The sequence below is a fragment of the Anolis carolinensis genome, chromosome 4 (genome assembly GCF_035594765.1).
Source record: "Anolis carolinensis isolate JA03-04 chromosome 4, rAnoCar3.1.pri, whole genome shotgun sequence".
In the NCBI taxonomy this organism is placed as follows: Eukaryota; Metazoa; Chordata; class Lepidosauria; order Squamata; family Dactyloidae; genus Anolis; species Anolis carolinensis.
In genome coordinates this window covers 147,175,887-147,190,648 of record NC_085844.1, presented here as the reverse complement: position 1 = coordinate 147,190,648, position 14,762 = coordinate 147,175,887, and the positions used below count along the sequence as shown (strand labels likewise).

The window sequence follows — 14,762 nt, the reverse complement described above, 5'->3', positions numbered from 1 at the left end:
AGTGGTACTTATTGATCTACTCACATTTACATGTTTTTGAACTGCTAGGTTGGCAGAAGCTGGGGCTAACAATAGGAGCTCACCCCACTCCCCAGATTCGAGCCGCCGACCTTTCGGTCAGCTAATTCAGTATCTCAGTGGTTGCATCCACTGCGCCACCGGGGGCTCCACCTATCAAACATATTCAAAGTTAAAAACCATAGCATCCCCTGACTAGATCTTAAACACCTTCATCTTTAAATGCCTTTTTAAATAAAAAGGTTTTAGCCTGCCACCGGAAGGATAGCAAGGAGGTGGCCATTCTGGCTTCCTTGGGAATAAGGGAGTTCCGGAGTAGAGTGGTAGCTACCGAGAAGGAAGGCCCTCTCTCTAGTTCCCATCATTTGAGCTTGAGATGGAGGTGGGACCGAGAGAAGGGCCTCTCCTAAAGATCTCAGGGCCTGGGCAGGTTCGTACAAGGGGATGTGGTCAGCCAAATAGCCTGGACCTGAACCGTCTAGGGTTTTAAAGCTCATAACCAGCACTTTGAATTGTGCTCGGTAACAGACTGGCAGCCAGTGGAGCTGCTATGACATGGAGTTTTCCACTCCCTGTAGCCAACTCCAGTTAGCAACCTGGCTGCAGCTTTTTGGATCAGCTGAAGTTTCTGAGCAGTCTTCAGAGGCAGCCCCACATAGAGCATGTTACATTAACTGAAATGGGATGTAACTAAGGCACGTACCATTGTGGCGAGATCTGGCTTCTCAAGGAACGGGTGCAGTTGGCCCACAAGTTTTAATTATGCAAGGGCCCTCCTGGCCACTGCAGATATCAGGGCCTCCAGGTTCAGCGTTGAGTCCAAGAGGACCCCCAAAATGCGGACCTGTGTCTTCACAAGCTGGATCCCTATTCCTTGATCTGCCTTCTAACTGACCAGGAGCACCTCTGTCTTGTCTGGATTAAGTTTCAATTTGTTTGCCCTCATCCAGTCCATTGCTGATGACAGGCACTAGTTTAGAATCAGAACCACTTCCTTGGCATTAGGTGGAAAGAAGTAGTAGAGTTTGGTGTCATCTGCGTATAGATGACATCGAACTCCAAAACTCCAGATGTCCTCTCTCAGCGGTTTCATGTATATCAGTGGTTCCCAGACTTATTTGGCCTACCGCCCCCTTTCCCGAAAAAATATTACTCAGCGCCCCCTGGAAATTAATTTTTTTAAATTTCAATAGCAGTTAAACAGAAAGATAGATGTATTAATGTTTCTACCTTTTTTGTAAAATATAGTAAAGAAAGGTGTAAATTAAAAACATTGAAGTTTGAAATTATGGAACTATTTTTTGAACTCAGAATAGAAAGGTAATACAAAAAAGTTAAAACATTCAAATGCACCTGTGGCCATCACCGCCCCCCGGATTGCTGCAGCGTCCACCAGGGGGCGGTAGCGCCCACTTTGGGAATCACTAATGTATATGTTGAACAGTATGGGGGACAAAATGGAACCCTGAGGAACCCCACAGGACAATGACCAGAGGTTCGAACAGGAGTTCCCCAGCACCACCTTTTGGGTATGCCCCCCCCCCCAGAAAGGACTGGAGCCACTGTGAGACAGTGCCTCCCAGTCCCATCCCATCGAGACGACCCAAGAGGATACCATGGTCAATGGTATTGAAAGCCGTTGAGAGATCCAGGCGAAACAACAGGGCACACTCCCCCTGTCTAGTCCTCTGTGCAGGTCATCTACCAAGGTGACCAATGCTGTCTTGGTTTCATAGCCAAGCCTGAAATCAGATTGAAATGGATCTAGAGAATATGTTTATCCAGAAATCCCCGGAGTTGGGAGGCCACCACATGCTCCAAGAACTTGCTCAGAAAGGTGAGGTTGGACACTGGCCAATAGTTGTTCATTATAGAGGGGTTCAGGGGTGGCTTTTTAAATACAGGTCTCACAACTGCCTTCTGTAGGCAAGGTGGAACTTTGTTTGTTCTAAGGAGACACTTACCACCACCTTCACCCACTCTGCCAGTTCCCCTCTGGCCTGTTTGATCAGCCAGGAAGGGCAAGGATCTAGAATACATGTGGTAGCTCTCACCTCTCCAAGGATCCTGTCCACATCCTCAAGCTGCATACATTAAAAGGTATCCATCAACACTGGCCAGGCAGGACCCAAAGTTACATCCACTGAAACTGTATCAGTAACAGCATCCAAGTCGGAATGGATCTGAGCGACTTTATGTGCAAAGTGCCTTGCAAATTCTTCACAATGGGCTGCTAAATGGTTGTTTTCCCATTTACTGACCTGGTATTCAACAGCAGCATTTTCAACCTAGGGGGACTGTTATCGACCAGTTCTCAAGGTTGCCAATCATTACGCATGTGCAGGGATGCCCAATTTGACTACATTTCATATATACAAGAATTACTAATCTGGAGCACGATCCCTGAATCTAAAGAACCCAATACGTGTTGTTTCAAAAGTTATTTTTGAAATTGATGTGGAAATTCTTGTTCATCATATATGTATAGTTCCATACCTGCACAGAACAACTTTGGAATGTTATAGAAGTAATCAAGAGCCTTTCATCTGAATTCTACCATGACATCTAGTGAGCTTTTTCCCTGCTTCCACTCCTTGTTGGGGTGAGAAGGGCAGAATATAAATGTTTTAAATAAATAAATAAAATAAAGCTTACTGATTTCCCCCCGAAATTAGCAATTCTACTGCCCTGCTACTCCCTTCTGCATTCTCCTTTCATTATACTTATGTTCACATTTTCTTCAAAGATATCCTATTACATATTTTGAAGAACGATTATATATAATTTGGAGGAGGGAGTACAAATAGTCGAAAGACCTTTGACTAAAAATTCTGGTGCTACAAGACATTTTTATAATTTCAGCTAAGTAGTTACTTTTTCTGACGTGAGAATTCAATCATAATTGCTGTACCAATAAACTCAGATTTAAAATACCCTTGTTGTAATCAGTAAATTCTCTACAGTGCTTATTTTTAAAACGATGTATATAAAGTGTACAGCTTTCTTTCATAGGATGGCACATATCTCTTCTTTAGTTGATTTATTTGGCTGCTAGAAGTCCATAGTGGTTTGCTTTTATTTTGATAGTGGTGGTTAGAGCTTTATGTTTACATTAATCTTTCCCAGGCCTATTAAATTGTGTGCTCACTTGAAAATGTAGCCACACACACACATTTTCCAGCATGGAAACAGTACTACCAGTCATTGTTGTCAGCGCTATTGTATTTAGCCAGGATGTCCTGGGGAAAGACTGTGTTCAAAGCTGATGTTAAGAAATACCAGTTTGCCAATAATGGGCGAGAGGAAACTTTAAGGAATCTTTGGATAAAAATGCTTTGGTAAGAAGGTAGGAGTCCTGTACTATATTGTGTATAAATATGATATTTCTGATATTTCAGATTATAAGCATAAAACTTGAGTTCTCGTACTTTTATTGGAATTAGCTTTTTTGTTGAAATCGCTGTACTTGTGGTTTTTCATGGTTAATAGGTGTATATGAAGATTAACAAAGAAACATCTGAATAGCAAAGTGTTTGGGATAGTTTCATGCAAGACACATTTAATTAAGGTGATTTGCACAATTAATTTTCAGTTGTAATGCTTCAATATGAGGAATAACAAAGAAACGTATCTAGAATAGCAAAATGTTCAGGGGTTTTTAATGTCAGAAGAATTTCATTAGGCAATGCAGTCTACCTTGTACAGCTTGGATAGTGTAATGCAACCATTTAACCAGTAGTTATATTCATATGTTTAACTATAAATTCAAATCTTCTTACATATTTGGTTTGGAAAATTGAGAATATTCAGTTAAAGAAATATTTTCGAAGAGAGGGACTAATTCTTATAAGACAAGATATGACTTTATCAGAAAATAATGTTAATGTTGTTTGACATGAAGTTTGCTTGCTGGAAAATAATTTCTTGTAGGGGAAAATGGAATGGTAATGCAACATACATACAATGTCTATTTTTGTATGAAAGATTTTAGTGAGGAGTAAAGCAAAAATAAAAGAAGTATTTTAGTAAAAATCGTTTCCCATATCCTGAAGTATTCATTTTGAAGAAGGAGTTTGTGTGTATTTTTACAATGCTCATAAAGTCTATATAACCTGAGCAATGTATTAGCTTATGATAGTATTATATAGTGCTAGAGAATAATATTTTATTTTACAAAGGAAATCTGATGGCATTTGTTATTTATCATATAGATTATTTTGGTTATCTATGCTTACTGAGACACTTGGTAGTAAAATCTTGAATACTCCACAATTGATGAGATCTTCATAATAGATGAGCTAGTTTCTAATTATGTACAGTATAGTCTCACTTATCCAAGCCTTGCTTATCCAAGTTTCTGGATTATCCAAGCCATTTTTGTAGTCAATGTTTTCAATATATCGTGATATTTTGGTGCTAAATTCGTAAATACAGTAATTACAACATAACATTACTGCTTATTGAACTGCTTTTTCTGTCAAATTTGTTGTATAACATGATGTTTTGGTGCTTAATTTGTAAAATCATAACCTAATTTGATGTTTAATAGGCTTTTCCTTAATCCGTCCTTATTATCCAAGATATTCGCTTATCCAAGGTTCTGCCAGCCCATTTATCTTGGATAAGTATTTATATTTCTGGTTCATGTTTCTGTCTCTTTTTTATTTGTCTGATTAGCTCATCATTTAATTTCTTTTATGTTCATGTCTTCCCCTAATTGTGGTAAAGTTCTGTAAAGAATTGAAAAGATCCTAGTTTGTTATTTGTTTTGTTTCACTCATCAGGTCAGTGAAGGTCTCATAACTCATACTATTTTTTAACATAAAATATTAACTGAATCATGAAAAAAATTGCTTAGATTAATTTGTTTGTCCAAACTAGAGTGAACTGGTTGAAGCAATGGAAACATCTGTGTTAGTTCCATTGGATCAGTACATCTAGTCTGGTTGGGACTAAAAATATTTCCTTGTTTATGGTAAAAATATACTTTACAGAACTTAATTATTCTTTATTGAATAACTGTGTCCACATCTAAAAATCTCTTCCCTAAAACATACTTAAAATTATGGGTTATTTGTTTTCAGTAAAGATGTACTCCCACATGAACCTATTTGTTTTGGTTAACAATATATCTTAACACATAAACACATTCCACATTTACCATCCCCCACAAAGACCCAGGATGATATTACCCTACCCTACCTGTACCCAAGGAACCTTGTGATCTGTTGGGACGGGGTGATCGGGGAGGGCGTAAAGAAGGACTGTGACATCACAAGGAGGGAGACGGGTTGGGGAGGAGGGGAGGGATCTGTGTTGTTATACTACTGCAGCAATAACATCTACTAGAATGCTCAATCCTTTGTTTTAGAACCACCGGCCAACTGGGGAATTATGCAGTGGAAAGAATTATTCCAGCAATTAGTTACCACCGTAGGAGTGGCGAAATATAATGTAGGGTAGAAGGGAGTTCCAGGGGACTGGGGTTCTTCCATCCCTGTGCTCCAAACATATCAGAGATGCATTAGGAGGAGGAGGCAGCCGAGAGGATTCTTGTGGTTCCCTGGTCTGTCCCTATCCAAAAATAGTCTTGATAACCAAGATGGCAGTCTCCCCGAGTTTAAAATCCTGCTGCTTAATGACAGGACAGTGAATGGAAAAATAACGCCCATCCAGTATTTAATCCTGGATGAGCATGCCAACTTGGCTTGCATTACTGAGACCTGGTTGGACAAAGGAGGGGTGGTGAATTTCTCCCAAGTTTGTCCACCAGGTTTCAGTGTTTAGCAGCAGGAAAGACCCGGGGGGTGGAGAGGAGGAGTCGCCATGATCTATTGAGATTCCATCCACCTGACCAGGTGTCCCATCCCACAGTTGACCACATTTGAGAGTGTCTATCTAAGGGTGAGTGGCTGGGACAGAACAGGGATTCTACTGGTGTACTGTCCATCCCACTGTACAACAGTCTCCTTGCCTGGTGTTGGAGTCCCAATAGCTAATAGTGCTGGGGGACTTCAACAAATTCATGCCAAGACCACCCTGTCAGGACTTCATGGCCACCATGACAACCATGGGTCTGTCCAAAATAGTTTCTGGCCCCAATCATAGCGCTGAACACACTCTACGCCTGGTCTTCTGTTTGGGGCGGGATGATGGTGACAATATTGTGGAACAGTCCACAATTACTTTGTCATGGACCAATCATTCCCTGGTCAGGTTTAGACTCACGGGGGGGGGGGGGGGTCAAAACCTCTGCAGAGGTGGAGGACCAACTAGGAAGGCTTATGGATCCTGATGGATTCCTGATGGCTCTTGCCTCTTTGGTAGGTAATTCTGTTAAAGCTCTGGCAGACCTCTGGAACACGGAGGTGGCCAGTGCACCAATTGTTCCCAAATGTCTCCTTTCACAAGGCAGATCCTTTCACAAATTGGCTCCCTGTACAGGTCTCTGTACAGGGAACTGGCGGTGATGAAGCAAGTGAAATGGAGATTAAAGCAGCATTGACAAAGCGAATCCAACTGAGTACAGTCTAGAGCTCATTTAAAAGCCTATTTCATGGCAATGAAGGATGCAAAAAATCATTCATTGCCACCAACATTGCATCTGCAAAGAACAGCCCAAAGGAACTGTTTTGAGTGGTCAGGGCACTTCTAAATCCTGCTCAGCCAGGGATCTCTGACCAATCGGCAGGGCATTGTGAGGAATTTGCTAGGTTCTTTGCAGATAAAGTTGCTTGGATCCGCTCCAACATTGACGCCAGTGTTAATGTAGACTCAGTGGATGTAACTGAGGCATCTGTTTGTCATGGTTCTGTGGATTCATTTCAACTTATTCAGCCCGAGGATGTGGACAAGATCTTGGGAGGAATTAGAGTGGCCACTTGTTCTCTAGAGCCTTGCCCATCCTGGCTAATTAAATCAGCCAGGGGGGACTGACAGAGTGGGTGAAGGTGCTGGTGAATGCCTCTCTGACCCAAAGCATAATACCACTTAGTTTCAGGTAGGCTGTAGTAAAACCTTTACTAAAGAAACCTGCACTGGATCCCATTAACTGTGTAATTATCGGCCAGTATCCAATCTTTCCTTCCTGGGCAATGTTAAAGAGAAGGTGGTGGCCTCACAACTGAAAAGTTTCTTGGATGAAACTGATTATCTGGATTCATCTCAATCTGGTTTCAGGCCTGGCTATGGGACAGAGATGGCATTGGTCGTCTTGGTGGATGATCTACAAAGAGAGCTAGATGGAGGAATGTGTCCCTACTAATTCTCCTGGACCTCTCAGTGGCTTTCGATACCATCGGACATGATATCATTCTGGGTTGTCTCTCTGGGATGGGATTAGGAGACACTGTTTTGCAGTAGCTCCGGTCTTTCCTGGAAGGCCGTAACCAGATGGTGGTGCTGGGGAATTCCTGTTCAACTCCCTGGCTGGTGGCCTGTGAGGTTCCTCAGGGCTCAATTCTGTCTCCCATGCTGTTTAATATTTACATGAAACCACTGAGAGATCATCCGAAGTTTTGTAGTTTGGTGTCAGATTAATGCGGATGACACGCAACTCTGTTACTCTTTTCCAATGAAAGCCAAGGATTCCGTCCTGCCCCTAAACTAGTGCCTGTCATTAGTAATGGACTGAATGAGGGCTAACAAGTTAAAAGTTAACTGGGGAGATGGTGGCGGGGTACAAAAATAAAATTATTATATTATTATTAAAAAGTAAATCCAGACAAAACAGGTTGTCCTGGTCAGTCGGAAGGTGGACCAGGGTGTGGAGTTACAGCCTGTGTTGGATGGGGTTGCACTCTCCCTAAAGACACAGGTTCACAGTCTAAGTGTGATTCTGGACTCATCACTGACTCTGGAACCGCCCTCTGGGGAGAGACGGTGGGGTATAAACAAAGTTTTGTTGTCGTTGTTGACGTTGTTGTTGTTGTTGGTGTCGGCGGTGGGCAGGAGCGCCTTTGCACAATCAAAATTCGTGTGCCAGTTGCACTCATACCTTGAGACACCAGATCTGGCCACGGTGGTCTACACCTTAGTCAAATCCCATTTGGATTACTGTAATGCTCTCTGTGTGGGGCTGCCTTTGAAGATAATTCAGAAGCTAGAACTGGTTCAGAGATTGGCAGCCAGATAACTAATTGGAGCGCCGTACAGAGAGCGGACAACTTCCGTGTTACAGCAGCTCCACTGGCTACCGGTCTGTCTCTGGGCTAAATATAAAGTGCTGATTATTACCTATAAAGCTCTAAATGGTTTGGGCCCAGACCATTTGAAAAACCACATCTCCGCATACAAATAAGCACGAGCACTGAGATCCGCAGAACAGGCCCTGCTCTTGGTCCCATCCCCGTCTCAAGCATAGTTGATGGGAACGAAAGAGGGGGCCTTCTTCATGATTCCCCCCCCCCCCCGGAACTCCCTCCCTAAAGAACTAAAAATGGCTCCTCTACTTTAAAAAAACGTTTAAAAATACACCTATGCACTTTAGCTTACGGAGAGGAGGAGGACTAGTATACCTCTATATCAGTGGTTCTCAACCTGGGGTCTCCACATGTTTTTGGCCTACAACTCCCAGAAATCCCAGCCAGTTAACCAGCTGTTAGCATTTCTGCGAGTTGAAGGCCAAAAACATCTGGGGACCCCAGGTTGAGAACCACTGCTGTATATATTCTCACCTAGAAATATTGGACACCTACCTCTGCCCGTTGGATGTTGGAAGCCATCTGTGCTTTTAGTCCCCTTTAGTCTAACTTTTAAGATGTTTATCATGTTTTAAACGCTTTTCTTGTCTATTTATGTTAATTTTTTGGTAATTTTTGATTGTTTTATAATTTTATATTAAGATTGTTTATTGTTTGATTTGCTTGTTTGTTTTTTTGGCATTGAATGTTTGCCAGTTTGTTACTTTCATTGGAAACCACTCAGAGTCCCCTTAGGACAACAGTGGTTCTCAACCTGTGGGCCATGGCCCAGCAGGGGGCCACGAGAGCAAGAATTTGGTCTGCGAACCTCCTTCCTCTTTATTTATTTATTTTATCAATTTTATTTCCATTCCTTTCCGCAAAGCTGACCATTGCATTGGATGGACCACATCAGATCTAGATTATTAAGTATGGTTTTCTGTGGGCAAGCAGATGGTGACTACTGGATGGCATATGTTCTGTATTAGAAACTAGAACTGATGTGGTCTATCCAATGCAATTTTCTGAATCAGCACCCCAAATAACCAAACCAAATCTAAAGTTGACCAAAATTGATTTGTAACCCTTTTGGTACTAATGTTGGAGAGTGGTCCCTGGTCAAGTGGTCCCTGGTCAAAGTGGCCCCTGGTGAAGTGGGCCCTGGTCAAAAAAAAGGTTGGGACCCACTGCCTTAGGGAGATAGGTTATAAATAAAGTATATTATTATTATAAATCAGTTGCAATTCTGGAGTAATCCTACATGTGTCAACTCAAAAGTCAGCCTCATTCACTTCAGTGTAATTAGCTCCCATATAAAGTCTTTCTCTTCAATCCTCTTTCCCTTTGGGAAGTGATCCAAGAACAAAATGGTATCTCCCACAAATAAACAAAAATATTAACATAGTACAGAATGAAAGCTGAAACCAAACTGGGAAACAAATCACACTAAAAAGGACAAGAAAAAGATTAAAGGGAAAGAATCAGATTAGTTGTAATCTTTGTCCTAAATTTAGCCTGTGAGTGCAAGAAAAAACGAGGAGTCGGTGAAAGCCATGTATCTAGAGTCTAGAGTAAAGGACTAGAGTTTTGCTCTAGGTCCAGGCATCAGTTTGCCAAGTTTGCCGTATGTTTACTATTGTAATGGCTCAAATAATTTTCCTGATATTCTAATTCAGAGCGGTTTCATGACCTGCAAAAACACAGCCTAATAAATGTACAATACCTCTTTGTTTTCTTCTTCAGCTGTGAACTTCAAGGAAGTTAATGAAGAAAATAAAAGAGAAGTCTTAAGTGAGATATTCTCTTCTATTGATACCTTGGCATTTACCTTTGGCAACATGTAAGTAACATAGAGATTTAACTGTATGGTGTGTTTCCCTGTTCTTGCCTTATCTTACTGCTGCCACTTGACTCTTCCTTTCTGTGTTTTCCTTTTTTCTAACTGTGTTTGAGTATACTTTCTGACTAGTTACTTTTTGGATCAGAATAATTCTGATAATCCTCTCCAAACTTCAGGGGTATCCTTTTTTTTCAACAGGTTGCTCAGGAGACCATATTTAGCAGATGGCTTGAGAAATATGTTTTCCTCCTTTCTAAATAAAATTTGGTTAGCTTAGACATCAGCGAACCACATCTTAGAACTATTAATTTTTAAGAATACTTATTAGTAGCAAAATACAAACTAAATAGAGAGCCAAAGCATTTTATTTGTTGAGGCTTCCTTAAAATTGTTTTTAGGTTTACATGTTCAGTAGTTGCTAATTTGTTGTTTTTTTTTCCTTGCTCTTCTGACAGAGTTTCAGACTTCCTTATGGGAGATGGGGACAATGGCTCAACATTGGGTCTTCCTGTATCTCGTCAAAGCCAGGTAGGGTGGATCTCCTTTTGAAAATTTTGAAAGTTTTGGTATCAGTTATGACTTCGCTTTTCACTGTCACCGTTCAAAATATCTTATATGGATCACTTTAAAAATGACAAAATGTTTTTTAGGAAAATAAATATTTTCCTGGGTAGCACCTTTCTGGTGTGTTGACTCTCGTAATGCCCAGCCAGGTCAGCCATTGGTTTAATGAGAGTTGTGATCTCACCAACCTGAGTTGCGCTGTAATATTATTATTATTATTATTATTATTATTATTATTATTATTATTATTATTATTATTATTATTTTATTATGACACAGCAAACAAAATAGACATGCTGGATTTCGTATCACAAAATCACAAGTCGAACACTTCCCAAGTGTCTAGGACTCTGTGATGTATTTTCGGATGATGCACGCAGATTCCAGTAGGGTGGCCTTTTGCAGTTGACAGATCGTAATTTTGTCAATGTCTGTTGTTTCCAAATGCCGGCTGAGATCTTTTGGCACGGCACCCAGTGTGCCCATCACCACCAGGACCACCTGCACTGGTTTCTGCCAGAGTCTTTGAAGTTCAATCTTGAGGTCCTGATAGCGGCTGAGTTTTTCCTGTTGTTTTTCGTCAATGTGACTGTCACCTGGGATGGCAACATCAATGATCCAAACCTTTTTCTTTTCCACAACTGTGATGTCTGGTGTGTTGTGTTCCAGAACTTTGTCAGTCTGGATTCGGAAGTCCCACAGTATCTTTGTGTGCTCATTTTCCAATACTTTTGCAGGTTTGTGATCCCACCAGTTCTTTGCTGCTGTGAGGTGGTATTATTATTATTATTTATAACTTGCTCTTTCTCCCCAGGCCTCTGAACGGTTCACATGTCTGCCAGTGGGATTTGTAGATTCTTTTCTGTGGTGCCTCCATTGTTGTAGAGTTACCATCTCCAGCAAGAGCAAGTCAGATATAAAACTAGTGGATCTTATCAATTCAAAACAAAGCCACCCCACAAATACCCTGCTTCCTCAAAAATAAGACCTACCCTGAAAATAAGACCTATCATGATTTTTCAGCATTTCTGAGGATTCTTGAAATATAAGCCCTATTTCAAAAATAAGCCCTAGATATACAGTAGAGACTCGCTTATCTAACCTTCACTCATCCAACGTTCTGTATTATCCAAAGCAGTCTACCTCCCACCTGGATCCACAGCTGTTTCTCTAGGCAGGCAAGGATCACAGGTTTTTAAAAATCTTCACAGAACTGAACTTTTTATGGATTTAACTTTTGACAATGTTTTTACTGTAAGTTCATTTTATGCAATTCTATCTTTATTTGTAGCCAGTTTTTGTAATGTTATTGTAGTCAATGTTTTCAATACATTACGATGTTTTGGTTCTAAAGTCGTAAATACAGTAATTACTACATAACGTTACTGTGTATTGAACTGCTTTCTCTGTCAATTTGTTGTAAAACATGATGTTTTGGTGCTTAATTTGTAAAATCATAATGTAATTTGACGTTTAATAGGCATTTTCTTAATCCCTCCTTATTATCCAACATTTTTGCTTGTCCAACGTTCTGCCTGCCCATTTATGTTGGATAAGCAAGACTCTACTGTAGCTCATTTAAAAAGTCAATTTGGAAAAATAAGTCTGCCCCTGAAAACAACACCTAACATACCTTTTGGAGCAAAAATTGATATAAGACCCTATCTTGTTTTGGGGGAAACGGGGTACTTAAATTGTAATAGGAATTACTCAAAAATGTACATAGTTGTTGAGAAAATCGATTTCCCTAAATATTATGAAAATTGCAGCAAAATTCAAGGAAACAATGAAGACTGGTGGAAGGGGGATATCAGCTGACATGTTCTAATAAAAATATGGCATATTACGCACTATAAATATCTTAAGAAAAGAGCAGCAGTTAAAGGGCTCATGTTCTGTTAAATAAAATAGGACCATATGAGCTGGCTGATCAGTGATAGCACAATATTTTACACACATTGTCAATAATTCCAAAGAAATTCTTAAGTTGTGGAGCAGAGAACAGTCAAACCAAAACCTCATGGCTAACGAAGCAGTAAGGAGAGGTGTGTCTTGCGAACCTGTAAAAGACAGCATAACAAGAAACAGGTGAATATTAGGCATTTAAGGGGAGGCTTAAAAGACTATCTCCTTGGCAGCTCATCAAACATCTGAAGAGAAGTAATTCTGTGGAGCTGTTTATGCAATTTGTTCTGTTTGTCACCCAAACCCAAATATAGAAAGCAAGAAAAATTACATTGTCTGTTTGCTTTCGTATTCATAATATTTTCTAAAATGTGACCTCAGCCTTGTTGTATCCAAATAAATGTGGGGAATATTAAATAACCATTAGGAATTTGGCATGGGATTTCAAAGATGTTTTGGAACTATATACTGTTCTTCATGACATGTTTTGATCGTTTTTTTTAAGTGGGGAATAGAACACAACTACTTTCATTCACTTTCAGATGGGAAATTTAGGTGGTCGTCTGGCAACTTTCATGTTTCAAAGACTTTCACAGAATATTCTTTCAAACTGCATAGATCAGCACCATCGATGCAGTTTGAATATAATTAAAAATAGTACTTGTTGCTAAGGTTGCTTAAACACTCAAGTGTTACAGAGGGAATGCTAGTATCTGTGATTGCATTACATAATTGTCATGTTATCAATTTATGGATGGATTTACTGAAGCAAGGCATCGATTAGGCCTCCCTACCCAGCTAGAGATCCTATTTGTTTAGTGCCCTCTGTATATTATGTATTATTTGCCACAGCATTGTACAGATTGATCAAAGATACTCCATTGTGATAGTATTTGCCTAATACAGATTTTAATAAGTTTTAAAAGTGTTCTTGTTTCATATCATTATTCTTATGTTCGGAGGTGATTTAGGCACAGTTCAGTTCATACTAACAGATAGACTAGAGATAGGCAATTTTTAGTTGCTTAGGCATAGTTTCCCTATTACACCATTTCTAATTGTCTCCAATCAATTAGGTTTTGCCATTGCTTTTATTTTACTTAAGTGCTGCAGAAGCAGGAAGCCAGGCAATAATGTATTAAAAGTAAACACTGTGAGGAACAGTGCCTTTGTCGTGTAACCTTCTACTCTCTGAAAATAATACTAAAGCTTTCTAGTGTACTAGTCGGAGAGAAGCTAATCTTTTTACTTACTGTCACACTAAGAACTTCCCTGATGGACTGAAAGGTGTATGCAACTGATAAGTATACATAATGTGCTTAACCCACAGGTGATTAGAGCATTGTGTATTAACTGGAAGTTGTGTTTCTACTGAAACAGTAAAGGTGCTTCCTTGTTTCATTTACTGTGTACTGTTGTCACATCTTTCCTTCAAGATTGACTTTACTATTACTATATTGGAAATACTTGATTTTGTGAGCCAAAAATATTACTGTATTGTTACTGGTGGATTACAATCCTCTGCTACAACATGTATGCATTACTGTTGGGATTGCTTTGTGTATTCTGTTTGCACAAGTGTCACAATTGCTTTGAAAACACAATTGACACAATTAACATCATCCTGAACTGTATTATTTTCCAAGTTGTTTAAAGATTAGATTTATGCTTAACATGTTTGTACTTCCTCACTGTCCAACTCCAGGCAGTGTGTGTATGTGATTCTGAGTCACTTGTTGATTTATGGTGATCCTATGAATTTCATATTGGTTTTTTTAGACAAGGAATATCAGAGTTGGTTTTTCCAGTTCCTTCCTTCAGGAAGTACTAATTGTGTAAAATAGTGACTGCCAAGAGAGTTGCTTTCATTTGCTTTACTATTTTGTTAGATCCCTTTGTATTCATTTTTTGCATTTCCTTCCTTAATTTTATTCTGCACTGTAATTGACATTTGGATGTTTCCCCCCCTGTGTGGAGTTATATGACAGCAGTGCCATAATGATAGTTTAAGCAATGTTATCAGCATTGAAAGCCACTTTCAGGGTAATTCAGCAAAGTCTAATGTATCCTTAGGGTCATTCTTCGGCTATGCATTAAGTCCATTCACAAAATAACCATTTTTTCTGCAAGGGGGAAACTACCCTTTTGTGAAGTAATCAGCTCTACCAGAGCTTTAAAAAACTGTTTGAAAATGTTTGACACATGTAAAGGTTTCTCTGATATCTAAATTGTCTTGAACCATTGTAGATTTAAAA

At 39.8% G+C, this 14,762-nt stretch overlaps 1 protein-coding gene across 2 annotated transcripts in view; it reads left to right on the top strand.

The window, feature by feature from the left end:
• Positions 1-14,762, top strand: part of arhgap29 (Rho GTPase activating protein 29) — a 78,353-nt gene that overhangs the window by 39,856 nt on the left and 23,735 nt on the right. For both annotated transcript variants that reach the window (XM_062977961.1, XM_008109182.3), the window contains 2 exons: positions 9,942-10,038; positions 10,494-10,566. In XM_062977961.1, coding sequence (XP_062834031.1) covers positions 9,942-10,038; positions 10,494-10,566 — 170 coding nt within the window. The remainder of the gene's footprint in view (positions 1-9,941; positions 10,039-10,493; positions 10,567-14,762) is intronic.